This window comes from Festucalex cinctus, chromosome 7 (assembly GCF_051991245.1).
Source record: "Festucalex cinctus isolate MCC-2025b chromosome 7, RoL_Fcin_1.0, whole genome shotgun sequence".
NCBI classification, from domain to species: domain Eukaryota; kingdom Metazoa; phylum Chordata; class Actinopteri; order Syngnathiformes; family Syngnathidae; genus Festucalex; species Festucalex cinctus.
The window spans coordinates 13,114,117-13,131,621 of record NC_135417.1 but is presented as its reverse complement, the minus strand read 5'-3'; the positions used below and the strand labels follow the sequence as shown (position 1 = coordinate 13,131,621).

The following is a 17,505-nucleotide window of genomic DNA, read 5'->3' as shown; positions in this document are numbered from 1 at the left end:
TGCTCGCATAATGTCTGCACTTGGACACTAATCTGTTTTTGTGGAGAAAAAATAATATTATCTGTAATGAGCTGGACAATCAACAACAAATATAGCCAGATTAAATTGCTGTCATTAAACACAAGGCAGCAAGCTGTTATGTAACAAAGAATACTTGTAAGAATAATTCTGTAACTGGAGTAAACGGATGACGACGTGCAGTTTCTTGTTTCTTGCCTAGAAGGGTAAGAGTGAGGATGACTTTGTGTCTGTTTTCAGTGAGATGTACTACATGGAATTAAAAGAATAAAAAAAAATGCATGTTAAAATGCATGTGCTAGCAGTTCCATGCTTGAAATAACATGAAATTAAATCGATCCATCAAACACAATTTCAAAATTTGGCATTTTTGCAAGTTCGATGGCCATCAAAACTCCTCCCTCTCATCTCTCTCCCCTGCTCCCCCCACCCCCTTCAGTTTGTCACCCGCCTCCCGCGCGGCCCCCTGCTAGACTTCTACTCCAAACGCAGCTGAGGGGCCGTCTGGACTCTGTGGAAGTCCCACACAGGCGTGAGTGAGTGTGACCTGCGGAGACGGAACCCATCTCGCTTTTTCTTCTCCGTCCTCCGCCTCCTCTCTGACATCACCGTCGCATTCCTCATTTCTCATCCTCCGCTCCACTCGACAAGCCACCTTTTTTCTCCCTCTCCTTCATGGAACACGACTGTCACCTTTGCTTTTTCTTAACACTCTTTTATTTCCAGCCTGATTAGGACTGGAATTGGGGACACTCTTTTACATCTTCTCTGACTTTTTTTGTTGGACTCATTATCAAACATATTTTTATTTAGCATCTTATATAACATCTGTTACCTACTTTTATCCACACTGTGAAGTCAAGACATTTTTATTGAAATCAGTCAATAGTTCTGGTGTACTGAGACATTCATCAAAATATTTTTCACAGTCTATTAATGCTGTGATAAGAATTCACAAGGCAGCTAAATTGTAATACTTAAACTTTTTTTTTTTTTTTTTTAATATCGTTCACTGGTGTTGGACAAGGCAGTATATAGCAACTGCATGAGTCCTTGTGCATGACCAAAGATTAAACTCATTCCATTTACACGTCACAGGTTGTGTATTCACGCATTTTTTGTGTGTGCATTTGATCATGTATCAAGATGTTTGTTGAAGTGTATTTGGAATATATAAGTCAGTGATCATCATGTTAGTGAGAAAAAAAAGTTTCTCTTGTATAATCAGAACATCTGGATCGTTGTCTGATGTAAGCAACCAATAGTAGCGCAATTTTTTTGTTTCTTTGTTTTGTTGTCTTGTGTAGTTTACCGTACATTCTCAAATAGTGACCTCAGCTCTAATGGATGCCATGTCTCAGTCAGCGTGTGCATTATCTTTTTGAACACAAACACCCTCCGCATACATATCTTTTTTTTTTTTTTTTTTTCAAGGGGAAAAAAATAGCCACAGTTTGTTTAATACGATACAACTTGATTTGGTTCAAGTTTTCACCACAGGCGTAAAGGCGTGTAAAACTATTAATGAGAGTTTTGTCGGAAAGAACCAATTTACTTGGTACAAAATGATCAACAAAATGGACATCAGACTGTTCAAACAGCAAGTGCAAACGTGCTTGTAAAGTGCAGAAATTAGAGTAGGGAACAATTATTTCCTAACCTTGCTCGCGCAAGATGAAAACTCCAGAGAATACATCTTGTCGCGCTCCCGCTGATAGCCGCCATTCACAGAGCGACATTGTGTTTGGGGGCGGGATATGCGACTGTGACCAAACCAGGAGGCCAAACTAACCTAACATGGACGAATGGACGCTGCAATTGATTCTGTTCTTGCTGATTTACTCACCGTTTCCTTGTTGAATGTTGAACAGCGAGAGGCGCTTCGTGCATTTCTAGCTGCTAAGATGTTCGTTCTTTTCCTCCCTTCCACATGAACGGAGACGAAATTTTCACCCATGGCCGTGATTGGCTCAAATAAACGTGTAGAATGCCGCATCGTCCAATCAGATCGAATTATTGTACAGAATGTCCCGCCTTTCCCCGACCAAATTACTGTGGAGAGGATATTACATATCCATCCGGCTATTGCCAGGTTAATTATTTCCGCCTTGGACTGCTTGGCGTTACTGACAAAAGGTCACAGAAGTAAACTGTTCATTGAGGGCAGTTACACTTGCATTCCAGACAGAACAATTCTCTGTTGACCAATCAACAGGCACCCTTATTGTGCCAATTTGGGTAAATAAAAGTCTCAGGCCACTATTTGAGGAAATATGGTACACCGAAATAGGTTTGATAGTAACACTGAATATGGGTTCTTTGTCCCAGTATTAATAAAAATATTTATCTCAACGTATAATGTTTGTTGTCATATCAGCTTTCAGTCGCATTGAATTTTGTCAATGAGATATACCTGCTGTACAGTACATCCATGTTTTGTTAGGATGTAGCATTCCCAATGTTGTACATGTCGCCTTTGCGTGTCATTTAAAGTGGAAGCCAACCTTAAACTTTTCTTGACCTCACTAGTCTAAACATGACATTCTGATTTATATTGCATTGGTTGAATATGATTTATGAAGCAAAATGCAGCCGTTTTTTTCCATCTCGGGGCAGCCATTTTGCCAATTGCTGTCGACTGAAGATGACATCAGTGTTGCTCGGCGCTGAGGCAACAACCAATCACACCTCACCTCTTTTCTGAAGCTGCGCCGTGATTGGTTGTTATCTGAGACCTGAACAACATTGATGTCATCTTGAGTCGACAGGAAGTGGCAAAATGGCCGCCCCCTGAGATGGGTAAAAACGCCTGCATTTTGCTGCTTAACTCATATTCCGCTAACGCAATATTAACCAGAAGACCATATTTAGAGTAGTGGGGCTGCATAGAGCATATTATTGTAAAAAAAACAATTTGTGGTTGACTTCCCCTTAAAGTTCAAGTAGTTAAAGCAAGGGGGTGTACTAATGAAGTACACATGGTATATTCAGGTGGTTATAATTGAAATGGATTGGCATTTTTCTTTTTTCTTTTTAGAGCTTGCACATTAGTCCGCTGTGCAGAGGTTCAGAGACCAGAGCAGCACTCACGGAAACCACAGTGAATTTGGGCTTTTCCAACAAGTCCGGTCCCATTGCGAGCCTCGGCTATAGCGCCGTGGCTCCCCAAGTCCCTTTTGACAAGTCGTGTGATCAGGAAGCGCTTGCGGTGCCAGTGGTAGAGGTGGAGATGGTGCAACCGCCTCCCTCCCTGGACGCGAGCAGTCAATATTTAGACGAGGCCCAGAAAGAAGAAGGTTCATGTCCCAGATTTTTGGAGCGCTCTGGGAATGTAGCCGGATCTTCCTATTTCAGGAGCAGCGGTCCTCAGGTCATACGCAGCTTCCAGGTAGACTCCGGTCTCCTTCAGGCTCATTCTTGGTGTCGCTTTTTGCTATTTTCAGTGTTTGCCCCATATGAGCTGCACAGATATGGTGACGGTGCTCGCTCGATGCTGACTTTCTTGTACCATCTTTTATCTGTCATCTTTTGCTCATTTCTGGGACTTCACATTTTCTGCTTTCCTTTCGTAATCACTGGTGACGGAAAGGGGATGATTCGAAGATGCGGTTGTTTGGATGTGAGTCGGTCCTTTCTGGCCTCAAAAGGCAGGCACGCATGGTGTGAGACGTTTGCTGTGGGGGTTGCGAGGTGTCTGCTTACACGGCCACTCACGGGGCTGTGCTCCCATCCACAGCCGCCTCTGGTGCAGACCCAGACAGTCACCATCACGGCTGTCCCCAACTCCTTACCCAGTGACATCTCCACCACAGAAGTCCCTATCGTCCCAACCAAGACCGTCACCTACCAGTCTGCAAAGGTAGGGGGCTCCGGAACCGGACTCGCCCACTTCACTTCATCTGTTTGTCAGTTAGTCGCCTGAAGGAAGATGCAGCAGCAAAAAGAGCCCCATACCTGCTTGATGAGTCCCTTTCTTTGTACAGTCTTTCTTCTGGTGGTAAAGCATTTCAGTTTTCTACCAATCACTATACGTGACTGGCATAGATAGCTGATCAAATGTGTATTCAGTTTGCCCGTTGAAATACATGACAAAATACAGATGGCATATATAGTTGTTGTATGACCACTCATGTTGTTTCTTTTTTTTTTTTTTTTTGGTCTGTCTTTCTTAGGGTGCAGTTGATGGGGCAGAAGAGGACAAAGAAAGCACGGTGTCCATCTCTCAGACCTCCGAAACCGTCAGCGGCACCACCGTCACGACCACCACCACACACATCTCCAAGGTCAGCTGCTTTAACAAATTGCTCTTCTGCGCTCATATTTCAAGTATTTAATGTTTCCATTATTTGCCATCTTCCCTAAAACAGATTGTGAAAAGTGGCTCCTCAGAGACTCGTGTGGAGAAAAGAATTGTCATCACTGCCGACAGTGATGTCGACCAGGATAAGGTACACATCTTGATTAACGCCAATCAACTGACCAACATGTTGTCATGAAGCAGACTCAGTGACACAATTCCAAAGTTGTAGTCCATAAATATTGAACTCATTCACTCACTCGCCGCCATTTTCACTGAAGCAATCAAACTGAAGCTGTTTGGCTGGATTTTGACTGATTTTGCAAGGCCCACGGAATATTGTCTTCTTTTGCTATCAAAACATGCAATCTACCAAAAGAAAGATTTGAGTCTTTTCTGTCATCAGAAAAAAAAAGTATATTTGTATTTGTTTCCATTTTGCAGCAATTAGCATTAGAATCTAGGTCAGTTTCACCATTATTTACAAACCTGTTGAAAACACTGGTAAAAAGAGCTTGTTGCGACATGGCCCTGACTGAGCTCTTATACTCTGATGCCATCTCCTGGCCGTTTTTTGTAATAACTACCATTGCTTTAAGCGACCTCTTCAGGTCTGCATCTGCATCTGCTCTAGCATAAAAAAAAACATAAACATACCGTAATTTCCGGACTATAGAGCGCACCTGACTATAAGCCGCAGGTGACCACTTTGAAACATGAGATACTTACAACGAAAGACGGTACACAGAAAGAGTTTTCAAAGGTTTAATAATGTCCCTTAGCTTTTCTTTCCAAACAGTGCCAGTAAATAAAGTTGGGGAAAATATATTTTAGCATAATGCTGATAACCAGATTTGATGGCAGAGTTCAAATAGGGTAATACATGTGGGTAAGGAATAGTATTCATAGCTTTTTTTTTTTTTACAAAATAAAAGGTCTATTTTTGATTATGATATTGTGCCTTTCCAATAAATGACCTTCAATTTCCATAATTTGACATAATTCCAATGGAACATTTAAAGTAAGTAAATCTTTTCCAATTTATTGAAACTTGTATTGAAAATGTATTGAAAATGTTCCACCACTTTGCAACCTTAAACACGTACGTTAGCTTCAAATAGCTCCCAGCTCGCTATGTCAGTCTCCAGGAAGAGGAGCTACATGATTTGAATTTGGACTGTTTCTCTTCCAGGGGAAAGACGGCGGCGCATCATCAGCATTGTAACTGGGCAGCGTCAGCAGCTACTTCCTCCTTTGACTGTCCATCTCCCGCGTCCCTTGGTCAGCGTGCAGCACTCAACACACACTGACGGACCCACTCATATCTCATATCTCATATCTCATATCTCTGAATGTGCAGAGAATCGGAGTACTAGATCGTGTTTGTTTTCTTTGCTTTTATGCTTTGAGCTGTTTGTAGAAAGTTAGAGGAGGGCTGGCTGCTCCGTGCTGATCCAAACTCGCCTCCGAATGGTCGGAAGAGCTTCTCACATCCATTTCCGTTGTTTGAAGACACATTTCTCTTTCTCTTCAATTGTGGCAGATATGTTTGCTTTGAAACACGTTTACTTCCCTTTTTAAAAATTGCTTCACAAATGCACCGTTTATGAGTTCATTTCGATTGTCAGTGTTCATTCCCTTGGACTATTCGCAAGGGAACTTTCTTGTTGTTTATTCACACGTTACGGATGAAATTATGTAGCACGCAGGGAGTCATATATTAATATTAAGATCATTCTGCGCCCTAATTCGGACAGTTGTTTGCTTTTGCTCAGGAAAAAATAACCAAAATTTCCTTCTTTTTCGACCAGCCGACAACCTGTAGCCTACATGTTCTTGTAAAGTTTGAATTGAGACTTGATCTATTTTGACATATTTCTCTATTTTATAGGCTTTTATAGTGTTTGTACAAATTGAAATTTTTAAGTTATTCATATCCCCCACTGATTGAAATTGTGCTGTTGACAAAAGTCGAGGTGTCTTGTGAAGACTTTCTTCCATGATTTGTTCATACTCCATCCAATTAGCCGTTCAGTAGCCCGTGCTAACGTTGTGCTTCCCTCAGCCGCGATGCTTTCAATATATTTGCTTCGGTCTGTTTCTCTCAGGTTTTAATGTACGTCACAAGACCACAGACCTCAATCAGAATGTATGAGCAATGTCCATTCGATTTATATCTGTCCCTGCTTGTCACGTTCAGCCATGTGAAAGAGCCTGTTCTCACGAGAATTTTGGAGGAATGCGTACAGATGTGGAGGTCACGTCAAAGGGCTTCCTTTTGAAACAGGAAGTCCACAATAATGTGTTATTTGTGACCTCACTAGTCTAAACGTGACATTCTGATGGAATTGTGGAATAAAAGTTTGATGAAGCAAAATCCAGCCGTTTTTTCATCTATCTCCGGGGGCGGCCATTTTGCCACTTGCTGTCGACTGACGATGACATCACAGGGGCTCGGGCCCAGGCAACGACCAATCCCAGCTGACTTATTTTCACAAGCTGAGCTGTGATTGGTTGTGACCTGAGACCTGAGCAACTGTGATGTCATCTTCAGTCGACAGCAAGTTGGCAAAATGGCCGCCCCCTGCGGTGGAGAAAAACTGCTGGATTTTGCTGCTTAACACAATATTAACCAGAATACCATATTTACCAGTGAGGCTTCATAGAACATATTATTGTCAAAAAAAACAAAAAAACAAAAAAATGTTTTGGGTTGACTTCCCCTAATATATTTTATCATCATATTTCCCTCCTGACCCAAACCCATTTACATTAATGGGAAAATACACTTTTCATGTGGGCACAATTTCTCGAAAACAGTCCAATTTAATATTTGTACAATTTCCAACTAAACTCTTGCGGGAACACGTTGCGCTCGTGACTCGTCTCAGTAAAGCGCAAGTGGAAGACGAAGGCAGCTGTCCTGCTAAATGTGGCTTTTTTTGTTTTTTTTGTTATAGGAACACACGTTTTTTTTGTTTTTTTACATGTTCTACTATACAGTAATTTATTTGTAAGGTAGCAAATGTTTGATGTGATTTGATGTATTGTGACGTTTCAAGGAAAAAGCTGCTTCCATTTAGAGATGTCACAAAGTTTATATCAAGAAAGTTTGTAAAGCCTTTTACCACATAGTCGGAGTAGATTTGCTCTCACTTGCTGTCTCATGTGCTTTTCTGTAGACGATAGAAGCTGTCAAACGCACGCGTCCGTCCGTCCGTCCCTTTTAGCACGTGTTTCCTCGTCTCGGTCGCAAACTTGGTAGCTACAACAACAGCAACCTCCCCGGAAGAAACTTAGAATTTCACATGGGAAAAATAGATTTTAGATAGTGGAAAATATTGTTGCTTTGTGATTCTTTGTCTTTTATTAAAAAAAAAAATGAAATAAGCATTATTCTGACTCTTAGTGACGCATTTCTTATTATTATTTTTTTCCCACAGTTTTTGTTTTCTACTCTGCACATTTTTCACTGTAAACTGAATGTCTAGGGAGGCTCAATAAAGGTTGGGAAACATTACGACAGAGAACAATACATTTACAAATATCTCTTGAAAGTGTAAAATTTCAAAGTGATTTGGTAATTATGTGCAACATCTTTGTTCTCATCAAACTAAGATATTGCAAGCCTTTTATTATTTTAATATTGCTGATTATGGCTTACAGCTTAAGAAAACTCAAGTATCCTATCTGAAAATATTAGAATATTTCTAAAGACCAAGTTAAAAAACAAAAAATCTTAAAACAATAAAAGCCTTGCAATATTTCAGTTGATTTGTAATGAATTCCGAATGTATGACATTTTTGCTTATTTAATTGCATTACAGAAAATAAACGACTTGATCACAATACAGTCTGTACATAAGAGCACATTTAGATATGTTTCCTTGATTATGGCAAAATTTGACAGTTCATTAATTGATTGTTTTCAAAGATTTCAACAGATTGGACATTCAAATTTCGCACTGGTGCCAGTTTTGTCTGATGTCATGTTGTTCACAGCATAAACGAGTAAGACACAGTTAATTAGCACGCAAATTTTGTCGACGACCTTTCCCCAATACTAAGTGGAACCTGCGATGTTTGAGTTGTGGCATTTGATGGCGAAAGGTCCGTCATGGCAATTGCGAGAAGGTTTTGGGAGAAGCCGGTCCCTCGGGTTCCTTTTCGTCCTTGTTCATGCCTTCAAACATCAGAATTCTGCAATCCAGCAAATCACGTTCATGAACTGCACGGACGTTTGGAGGACAAAGCGGCTTGCGCTTCCACTCACAGTTTGAGAATGGCGTGTCTTTTTCCCAGCATCATATCGAGGAAGTCGGTGTAACTGATCGTGTCTTTGGATGCTCCTCCGACCACTTCCGACATCATCTTTTTCAACTCCAAATGAGTCTTGGCCAGTCCCAGTTTCTCCAGCATCCGCTTTAAGCCCATCATGTCTAAAAATAATAATAAGTCAGATTCATATCTCCAGGTGTCTAGAGTACTGTAATTCATCTAGAAAGTTTGACCTATATCCCCTTTGTCGTTAAGGTCAAACTCCATGTATTTCTCTAGAGAGAAAAAATACACTTTGTTTAGAATACAACTGATATGATTAACATTTGTAATTATTCAATGAGTTCAGTTAAGTTGTTACGTTTGAACATGTCAAGCTTGCAGGCAAGGTCTTCCACGTCTGCATACTGCTCATCGGACAGAAAAACCTGAGGTAAGAAAAGAACAATCATAAATATATATGACTTTTAAAACATCCCAACGTCTCACCTCATTGATGGCGTTGAGTCTGTCTAGTTGGTGAGACTTGAGGAGGCCAAACGCTTTCCCACCTGCCACCAACAAGCAATTGGAAACATGACATCTCGATTGGTTGAACTATTAGAGCAAAAAAAAAAAAAAAAACAGCTGAAAGAACCAACCTTGAGCCCTGCTGTCCATTTGTGCTGTGCGGAAGAGAAAGCTTGTCGCAGCCTGATGTTGCTTCTCTAAAGTGAGCTCGAAGAGGAAGTGAACTTGTGTTTGTGTTAAAGTTGCAAGCAGACTTTCACATTTTTTCACAAGACGTGTTGCACAACACGTTTGCATGTAGCAGATTTGGAGTGTAAATTCACACATTGAGCGACAGCACAAAAGATGTTTCTCAAAAGAACTTTTTCAAATGGCATCATTGCAGGAAATACGTTTTGGAGCATTTGTAATGTAGTGTTGCCTTCAAACATGGCGGCCTCCGTTTACATTGTTAGTCAAGCTCATGAATACAAAATGAAGTATTGTGGTAACTGAGTGTGATGGCGTAGTCTTCATTGTGTACTGTTTGTTTTAGCACAGAATTTCATGTGTCAGGATGTCATAAATGGGATTCCCGATAGATATTATTGTTAGTTATTGGAAAGTGATTCAAATATTAGATCTAAATTGGAATGTTAATCACAACTCCTGAGTTACTTTCAACAAAACAACCGCGTAACTAACATGACATTAATGTGAGTCCACTGGTGGCCTTAAGACCACAATTCCAAAACAAAACTTTACACATCTCTTTCATCTGTTTTAAATGTATGTATTTATTTATTGCAACTGATTGGAATAGTGATGCATGTGCTAAGGAAGAACCACTCGGGTAGTTAATTTTCATGATATTATTTTTTTACATTTCAAGTTTCGAACTACCAGAATTTTCCAATCATTCCCAATTCCTTTCACCATTTCAGTCCTCACACTGTTACTTGGTTCTCGAAACGTGATGTTTTGTGTTGGTTTGTGTTGTGGGCACACGTGGAACCTGCTCTTCCTGCCAGGTGAGTACTATTGTTACTTCTGTCTTTTTTTTTTTCTTTTTTTTTAAGTTTCTTTCGGGAGAGGTATTGAATAGACAGAATAGAAATTATTTTGTGAGGCATTAAAGTGCCATATTTTGAACAGCTGGCTCTCTCTGGTGGTGCCTCAGGTTAGCGGCTAGCTAGGTTTGAAAAAATTTCATTCAAATCTGTTTTGTTTTATGACTTAAAAATCTCAATTTTTAATATTAATTTTCTTACAAAAATAATAGTGATTCTGTCTATTCAATATTTAACCTAAACAAAGTCATAAAAAGTAGCAAACTATTATTTTTGTGTTTTAACTTGTAATCCAACTTCCTGACTTCCCAACTAATCAGTTGTACTTGTGTTGTGGTATAAAAGAGCCAAATGTACCGCTATGGCCAGTGAAAAAAGGACAATATCAGTCACAGTGTTGTAATGTTGTGTTGTATCCGCATGGTGGCAATGTTGCAACCTTTTGAAGCTGGCCTAAAAAACAAACAAACAAACAAACAAACAAACAAACAGTTAAGTGGCGTCCAACTCCAACCCTCGAGGGTCGCAGTCCAAACACATAATGAGTATCGTTATCAGGTTTCTGCACAGCTTGTTGATGAATCAGGTGTGTTTGAGGAGGGAAACCTCTAAAACATGCATGACTGAGGCCCTCGCGGACCGGAGTTTGACTGCGTTTTTTTTAACATATGACTACTATGTAGTGCGTCATCATGAACCATGTTGACGTCGTATTTTGTTTTGCTCGTGTTGCATTGTCTCATTGATGAAAATGTGAAGCTGAAATGTGCCGGCACACTTAAACATTTAAAAAGTACACACTAAAAGAGAACCACGTTTATATGCGCAAGAGTTTATTTTAATATGAACATTTTCATAAATTGAGTTGCAATAATAGTTAGATTCTAAACAACAACAAACTTTGTAGTTGAGAGCATCTGCCAGCAAGTGCGTCCCCGACTTTAACCACCGTGAACAGGTCGTGGGCATGCAATAACTTTGTATCTCTTGACCTTGAGGACAACACTCGCGATGCCCGTCAGGTCGGGCAGACTCGCCTCAGTGGGAATGAAGTGAAAATCTCTCAGCAAATAGGCCGTAAAGAGAAAAAGCTCCATTTTGGCAACTGACTCCCCAAGGCAGAGACGAGCGCCTCCTCCAAAGGGGATCAGGGCTCTCGGGGATGCACCTCCTCCCTCCAGGAAACGCTCTGAAAGACAAATGGCGAAGGAAATATACTATAATATAATCATTAAAAAAAATCTATCTATATACCTGGTTTGAAGCTGTACGGCTCAGTCCAGACTGAAGGATCGTGATGAGCTCCAAATAGGTTTGGAATGATCACTGTGTTCCTGGGGATGAAATAACCTGCAATACTACACAAGGAATAATCCATAATTCCGTATCACCGTCTTTCTGATTCTCTCTTCCATATCCGATGTGCCGACCTGCTGTCTCGGACGGCTCTGTGCGGTACGGCCAGCGGAGCGACAGGCCTGAGGCGGAGCACTTCGTTGACCAGGGCGCTCAAGACGGGAAGTTTGTGCCTCTCGCTATATTTGGGGTAGTGAGCCTCCGGTACCGTGCACAGCTCCTCGAACACCCGAGTCTGGACCTGAGGCGGGTCAAAAGTAGGATGTTTTGGACAAGAAAAATACATGTGGTTTCAGTTGAATGCACTACAAAGACAAAGACAAGGACAGGAAGTTTGTTTCTATTCTTCAAATTCAATATCTTGTCTCCATAAATGAGAAGTGAAGATGCCTCTGGTCGATGCAAGAGGAACGCTACGGTCCAGTTGAGCCAAGCCGCGGTGGTCTCTGTTCCTCCAATGAGCAGGTCCACAGTGGCCATGTGAACGCGAGTGTCCGTCAGCAGCTGGTGGACAGCACATATCGGCCAGATTTTATTTGGAGAGGGACACTTTTGATATAAAACCATCATGTGGTGCAGTCCATATATCACCATGAACGGCCGATTAAGTGTCAATGCTTGGTTAATCATTCCGATTACCACTTCATTCTTCGTGTGCAGTCCGTTGAGCAGGTGGCCTGTGATGGTGCTTTCAGCTTTGTTGTCTTGTGACTGCACGAGAAACCAAAGAAAAGATGACTGGATACAACTATTTGTAGGCGACGCTGCATCCTCCGGAAACAAAAAGCGTCTTGCAATTGATGACGCGAGTGACCAGCGACCTTGAAATCGTCGAGGTGTTTGCGAATGATGTCGTCTCTCTTGCTCACCTCTCGAATGAGACGAGAGAAAACAGGATTGGGTAATTTCTGGGAGAGAACAAATGACGTGATTATTTTGGAATGTTTGTCACGGATTTTTGAATTCCAATGATTTCTTTAACTGACTCTCAACAAAGGGAAGGAGTCCAGGGCGGAAATCCAACAGGATCCCCAGAGATCCACAATCTCATTCAGGCACGTGTGGAGTTCCTGCAGCTCTGAAGAACTTTTGTCATACTGAAACAATTGCATCATAACGTCAAGATCAATGCTTAAAAATGCAATTCTAGACCTACGGATGACTTGGCTCATTAGTTGCGTTCTTTCCGTTCTCCCTTTCAAGAACACAAACTCACGTCCTTCCCAAAAGTCAAAGTGGTGATCACATTACTGGCTGCCACTGTGAAATCCTCGGAGAGATCAACAGCACCGCCTTGATAGGCCTTCAGAACCTGAAGATGGAAGATGGACAGAACCGATACGGGATTATACGAGCTCAGCAACTTTTACTGCCAAAAGAGCCATTTTAGGCAAAACAAAAAACTCAACAGAAAAATATGCAGCATCCAGTCCTTTGAGATCTACTTTCTTCTAACTTTCATCTCCTGTCATTTTTCATACTTGGTTTATCATACAAATTTAGACTCTTTTTGTCAAATTTCAACATTTTTGGCAATGTTATCGATATATGGTCATTTTCTGCTTCTTTTATTCTGTTTTTGGACATTTTCTGGCTATTTTGGGGGAAATAAATTCTGCCTTTTTGCTATTAATTTTCTGATTTTTTTTTTTTTTTTTTTACAATATTGTGGACATTTTATGGTAACTTTTGGGATTTCTTCTTACATTTTTGGACATTTTAAAGTTACATTTTAAACATATTTTCTTTTTAAATAAAGCAAATAATAATAAATATGTAAAAACAAATTATGAACTGATACCATTTATTTATTTATTGCATTTTTTATTCTTTTGCTCCAGAGCCGCAGGTTGCAGACCGCTGTACTAGCCAATGCCAGTATCAAATTTCGAATATGTCACCACCACCAACTTTCTCAAAACTGTTTTTTGTTGTCATGTCGTGTGCTGACCTTGCAGAGATGCGCCGCCTGCTTTTCTATCACCTCGTGCAAAGATTGCTGGCAGCATCGCAGCAAAGCGCCGTGGACCAGGCGGCGATGCGCCCGCCACTCGTCGTCGTAGTCTCCCAGAGAAATGGAGCGCCCTCCACCAGACACGATATCTCCTATGAATTTATTATTATTTGATATGGCAGGCATCCACAATGAGAGAATTTCGACACACTAGATGTGCTGCCCATATGAAGTATGATTTTTACTGTCATGAGAAAATCCTGTCAGCAAGTTCACCTGTGAAGGAAATGGGCCTCCCTGCAAAGTCTGACCATTTCTTCACCAAAGCTTCTCTTATAACATCACTGCTGTTCAGTACCACCATGGCTGAAGGAAAGAATGAAAAAGAAAAGAATGAAAGATTTATGACTGTGATTCACCTGTGAAAACATGAAACAAGAAGCAAGTAAAATGCTGACGATTACAAGTGTTTCCACATTTAAGTTGGTAGATGTGTCCGTAGCGCTGTGCTAGGCGGGTTAGATGACTTGGCAGATGGTTGGGAGTCAGTTCCAACATGTTGCCTAGAAGGAAAATGCTCGGCGGGCCTGGGAAGGAACACGAACGACAAACTTTTTCTGATCAGAAGAATGAAATGGAGACATCCGCGTTAAGTGTTCCGCAGATAGTTACCTGGTACACTTTTTCCTTGTGGACATGTTGGGCAGTTGTTTCTTGCCGCAGATTTGAAGAAGGTTTGAAGGAGCGCTAGCACCAACATGAGGACGGCAGCTCCTACAGCGAGCACCAGCACCGCCGTTGCCATCTTGTGTCCCATGTGACGCTGCTCGTCATCCAACTTCTCGTCCCGTTTATAGTGATCCAAAGCACATCGCTCACGGCGATTGCATGTGTGTGGGTTTTTGCTGCTCATATCAAGGACTTCTAAATGTTTTCTTTTGTGTCAAAATCTGTCCCGGCGAAGGACGTGATAACTCGCGCTGGGCAACGTGACAGATTAACTGGCAATGTTTTTGTTTCATTGGAAGAAGGAGGACAGACACATTTATTTTCCCTTTAACAGGATGTGTTTAATGTCAAACCAGCCCACATTAATTTCAACGGAGGGAGACGGTGCATATTTACAGTAGTAGTGAGACGACTCAACGCCAGCCTGTTGAACTGGATGGGCTGGACAGAAAAATGGGAATGTAACAAAATGTATCTCTGAAGAGGAACACTCTCAAAACAAACTGGTGAAAAGTAACATACAACAACAATGAGACCCCCCCTTCATCTGAATCTCCTCTTTTTATTGAGATCTTGATCCTTAGCCATGCGTCGCAGGAGAAAACCTGGACGGTCTGAATTTCATCTCAGCCAAGGGAATGGATGAGTCTTTGCCTTTCCAGTCTATCCACACCACTCCCTGCACCACAACATTGATTCACTTTGGTCAGTGGCGAGACACAGAAAAGAAAAGTCCAGTAGCTGCTGACTGTACCTGATTATTAGTGTTGATGCCATAGAGCCCATTGAGGTTGGTTTTGTAGCAGTTTTTGTACCACCAGCCTCCCATGTAGGCCCGAGAACAGTGGATCCCCAAAGAGTCGGGGTCCTTATCCCGGGTTGAGAATGGACGGCCATTGTGGTACTTCATGGAGTCACCTGGCCAAGAATGAAAGTGTGTTAATGACACTTGAGTTCAGCTGATGGTTTGCAAGTTTGAGCAACACGTAGAACCTGCTGTTCCTGTGTATCCAGACACTGCCAGGGCAAAATAATTCTCCTCAGAATCAATGGAAAAGTTAGCGTAGTGAGCATAAGCCGTTTCGTTTCCAGATCGCAAGTCTACCCTTAAGCTCACGGGACCGATGCTGGTCAAGTTGTGCAGAATTTCATTTCCTGTTGGTGGTGGTGGGAGAAAGAAAGTCATGTACATAAGAATCCTACCATTGAGTTATATTTGGTTGTTTGTTTTTGCGTTTGTTCAAGCAGACTTAAAACGTACCGAGCCAGAACTCTTCACTAAGATTTCCGAAGCCGACTCTGTATTCACTCCAGGTTCTGTAGAAATCCATTTTGCCACTCATTCTTCTTTGGAACACCTTGGAAAGAAAACAATTTGAGGCTTCGAGATGAACATGTTCTCTCATTTCTAAAGTTATTTCAATAGCATCAGTTCAAATCACCGTCCAACCGCCTCCATCAGTTTCCATGTCACAGTAGACTCTGAAGACCTGGCCCTCCTTTCCTTGGGGGTAGATGTCTACCACCCCTGACTGAAGAGCTCCATTCAGCAGCTCCTGGGAGCACTCAGTTGGGTAGGGGAAACGCAGCTTCCCTGGTGTGGAGGGCAAATGACGAGTGTTATTACTGGAGTGGACGGACGTGTTTGGCTTCGGGGTTTACCTGTGATGAATTCGGTGGTTACAATTGATGTGTAATGTCCGTCTCTCTCGCCTTCGACCAGAACGTTATAGCGTGACATGGGTAACAGCCCTGTCAGTTTATACTCTGTGATGGTGGGTTCCAGAATAAGCTCCTAGTATAAACATGTATATACATCTTTAGAGTAATATCTTAGCGATTCATTTCATCTGTAGAGGAACCAAAATCATGGACTACGACTCACCATTGTCTCCTCTCCTACCACTTGGTAGATCAGTCTGTAACTGTGGTAAACCACAGTGGAACTTCTCCAAACAATCACAGCGGAGCGAGCGCCCACTTCGCTGGCTTTCACCACTTACGAGAGATACAGAAACAGCCCAATTCCAAGTTCCAAGTTTTTCTGAACCTGATTAAACAAGCCTGATCCAACCCTTTACTTAGCATCCACTCACCATTGGCAGTGGTGAAAGACGTTGTTACAGCTGCACTCTGTAGACTGTCCTTCTGGCTCAGGACTTTGACGGTGTACACAGTGCCTCTTTGCAGGCCTCTCAGTTGGTGCTCCACCGAGTTCCCAGATACCATCACTGTCACAGTCACATTAGGAGCTATGGCAAGGAGGAGAATCACTTAGCTGGTATGCAATCGGTACGAGACGGTAGGTTTATAGTCGTATCACTCACTCTTGGAGGACTCGTAGCTGATGATGAAACGGTCTACCTTGCCCAAGCTGGGAGTCCATTGCAGCACTGCTTTGGTATCTGTCACATTAATGGCTCGAAATTGGGTTGGCGGTGCGGGCACTGCAGATGACAACGTTACTCAATGTGCAAGACTTTCACAATTGGAGAACAGAGGGGAGTGGAACTTGTGTTGGACCTGTGGTGATAATGGACACTAGAGCATCACCGTGGACTCTGCCGCGTGTTGTGGTAACAGTAATTATATAGGATGATCCAGTAGACAACTTGGAAAGAACCACACGAGTGTGCTGCGAGTCCAAATTCACCGAATGGGTCTCACCTTAAAGGAAAAACATATAAGGACTCAAACATTGATGTACTTGTTGTGCTTTTCAATGGTCTGCATTTGTTGTCAGACCTGTGACAATGTGGGTGTACGTAATCATGTAGCCTGTGATTGTCGTCTTGGGTTTGGTCCAGGAGACCGTGAGCGATGTCTCCGTTATGTTACTGAAAATTATTTCAGTGGCTGGCTCGGGACCTAAAAAAGTAAGACGAGAAGGTTGGACACGCTCACTGACGAGTAACAATGTGGTGCTTTTTGTTTTTACCTGTCGTTGCAGTAACTGTGTGAATTTTGGATTTTCTTCCCACTGCAGTACCATATATGTGCAGGACATAGGGCGTGTTCGTGCGAAGGTTACTGAACTCAACTGACCGCACATTGCCAGGCACCACCAGCATGATCCTCTTGCTTTCTGCTTTGCTTCTTGATGCAACAACTTTACTTGAGGACGAAATGCTCTCCTTGTGTACCTGGATCTCAATTTTACTCTTTGCTGCGTGAATATTGTCCCCGTCAAAACCCTCCTCGTCAAACTCCTGATACTCGTCCTCATCGCCTTCTGTTTGCGGCTCTCTCCTGATCACTGTGAAGTTCTTGAACATTCCATGCGGTGCTGACCATGAGATGATAAAGCTGTGGGA

The 17,505-nt window shown here is 42.0% G+C and overlaps 4 protein-coding genes across 17 annotated transcripts in view; 1 reads left to right on the top strand and 3 right to left on the bottom strand.

Moving 5' to 3' along the window:
• The window catches only part of LOC144022882 (uncharacterized), a 31,607-nt gene extending 23,896 nt beyond the window's left edge, over positions 1-7,711 (top strand). For 6 of the 9 annotated variants that reach the window (XM_077528052.1, XM_077528053.1, XM_077528051.1 and 3 more), the window contains 5 exons: positions 3,056-3,406; positions 3,755-3,877; positions 4,191-4,301; positions 4,386-4,466; positions 5,508-7,711. In XM_077528052.1, the coding sequence (XP_077384178.1) occupies positions 3,056-3,406; positions 3,755-3,877; positions 4,191-4,301; positions 4,386-4,466; positions 5,508-5,540 (699 nt within the window). In that variant the 3' untranslated portion in view covers positions 5,541-7,711. Of the gene's footprint in view, positions 1-457; positions 2,378-3,055; positions 3,407-3,754; positions 3,878-4,190; positions 4,302-4,385; positions 4,467-5,507 lie in introns of those variants that run through there. The other 3 variants (XM_077528055.1, XM_077528056.1, XM_077528057.1) reach the window with 3 other exon arrangements.
• A 7-nt stretch (positions 7,712-7,718) lies between these two features.
• LOC144022884 (allograft inflammatory factor 1-like) lies at positions 7,719-9,330 on the bottom strand. Of its 2 annotated transcripts, none has more exons than XM_077528061.1 (6): positions 9,235-9,330; positions 9,083-9,144; positions 8,955-9,000; positions 8,827-8,868; positions 8,589-8,754; positions 7,719-8,515 (listed from the first exon to the last, which is right to left on the bottom strand). In XM_077528061.1, the coding sequence occupies exons 1-6, from the start codon at positions 9,251-9,253 to the stop codon at positions 8,431-8,433; spliced, it is 420 nt and encodes a 139-aa protein (XP_077384187.1). In that variant the 5' UTR covers positions 9,254-9,330; the 3' UTR covers positions 7,719-8,430. The 2 variants fall into 2 exon arrangements, with proteins under 2 accessions (XP_077384187.1, XP_077384186.1); XM_077528060.1 differs by having other exon boundaries at positions 8,955-9,021; positions 9,235-9,329.
• A 1,634-nt stretch (positions 9,331-10,964) lies between these two features.
• Positions 10,965-14,400, bottom strand: cyp21a2 (cytochrome P450, family 21, subfamily A, polypeptide 2). 5 transcript variants are annotated; one of them, XM_077528062.1, is made up of 12 exons: positions 14,135-14,400; positions 13,921-14,049; positions 13,739-13,828; positions 13,460-13,614; positions 12,725-12,820; positions 12,495-12,605; positions 12,330-12,416; positions 12,100-12,219; positions 11,899-12,012; positions 11,583-11,749; positions 11,407-11,510; positions 10,965-11,341 (listed from the first exon to the last, which is right to left on the bottom strand). In XM_077528062.1, the coding sequence occupies exons 1-12, from the start codon at positions 14,373-14,375 to the stop codon at positions 11,094-11,096; spliced, it is 1,662 nt and encodes a 553-aa protein (XP_077384188.1). In that variant the 5' UTR covers positions 14,376-14,400; the 3' UTR covers positions 10,965-11,093. The 5 variants fall into 5 exon arrangements, with proteins under 5 accessions (XP_077384188.1, XP_077384190.1, XP_077384189.1 ...); XM_077528064.1 differs by having other exon boundaries at positions 12,148-12,219; XM_077528063.1 differs by having other exon boundaries at positions 13,927-14,049.
• Positions 14,401-14,723: 323 nt separating this feature from the next.
• LOC144022887 (tenascin-R-like) lies at positions 14,724-16,635 on the bottom strand. The gene is made up of 9 exons (XM_077528067.1): positions 16,519-16,635; positions 16,288-16,443; positions 16,077-16,189; positions 15,854-15,986; positions 15,634-15,785; positions 15,453-15,549; positions 15,185-15,346; positions 14,946-15,109; positions 14,724-14,870 (listed from the first exon to the last, which is right to left on the bottom strand). Exons 2-9 carry the CDS (start codon positions 16,418-16,420, stop codon positions 14,772-14,774), a joined length of 1,053 nt encoding a protein of 350 aa, XP_077384193.1. The 5' UTR covers positions 16,421-16,443; positions 16,519-16,635; the 3' UTR covers positions 14,724-14,771.
• Positions 16,636-17,505: the final 870 nt, after the last annotated feature.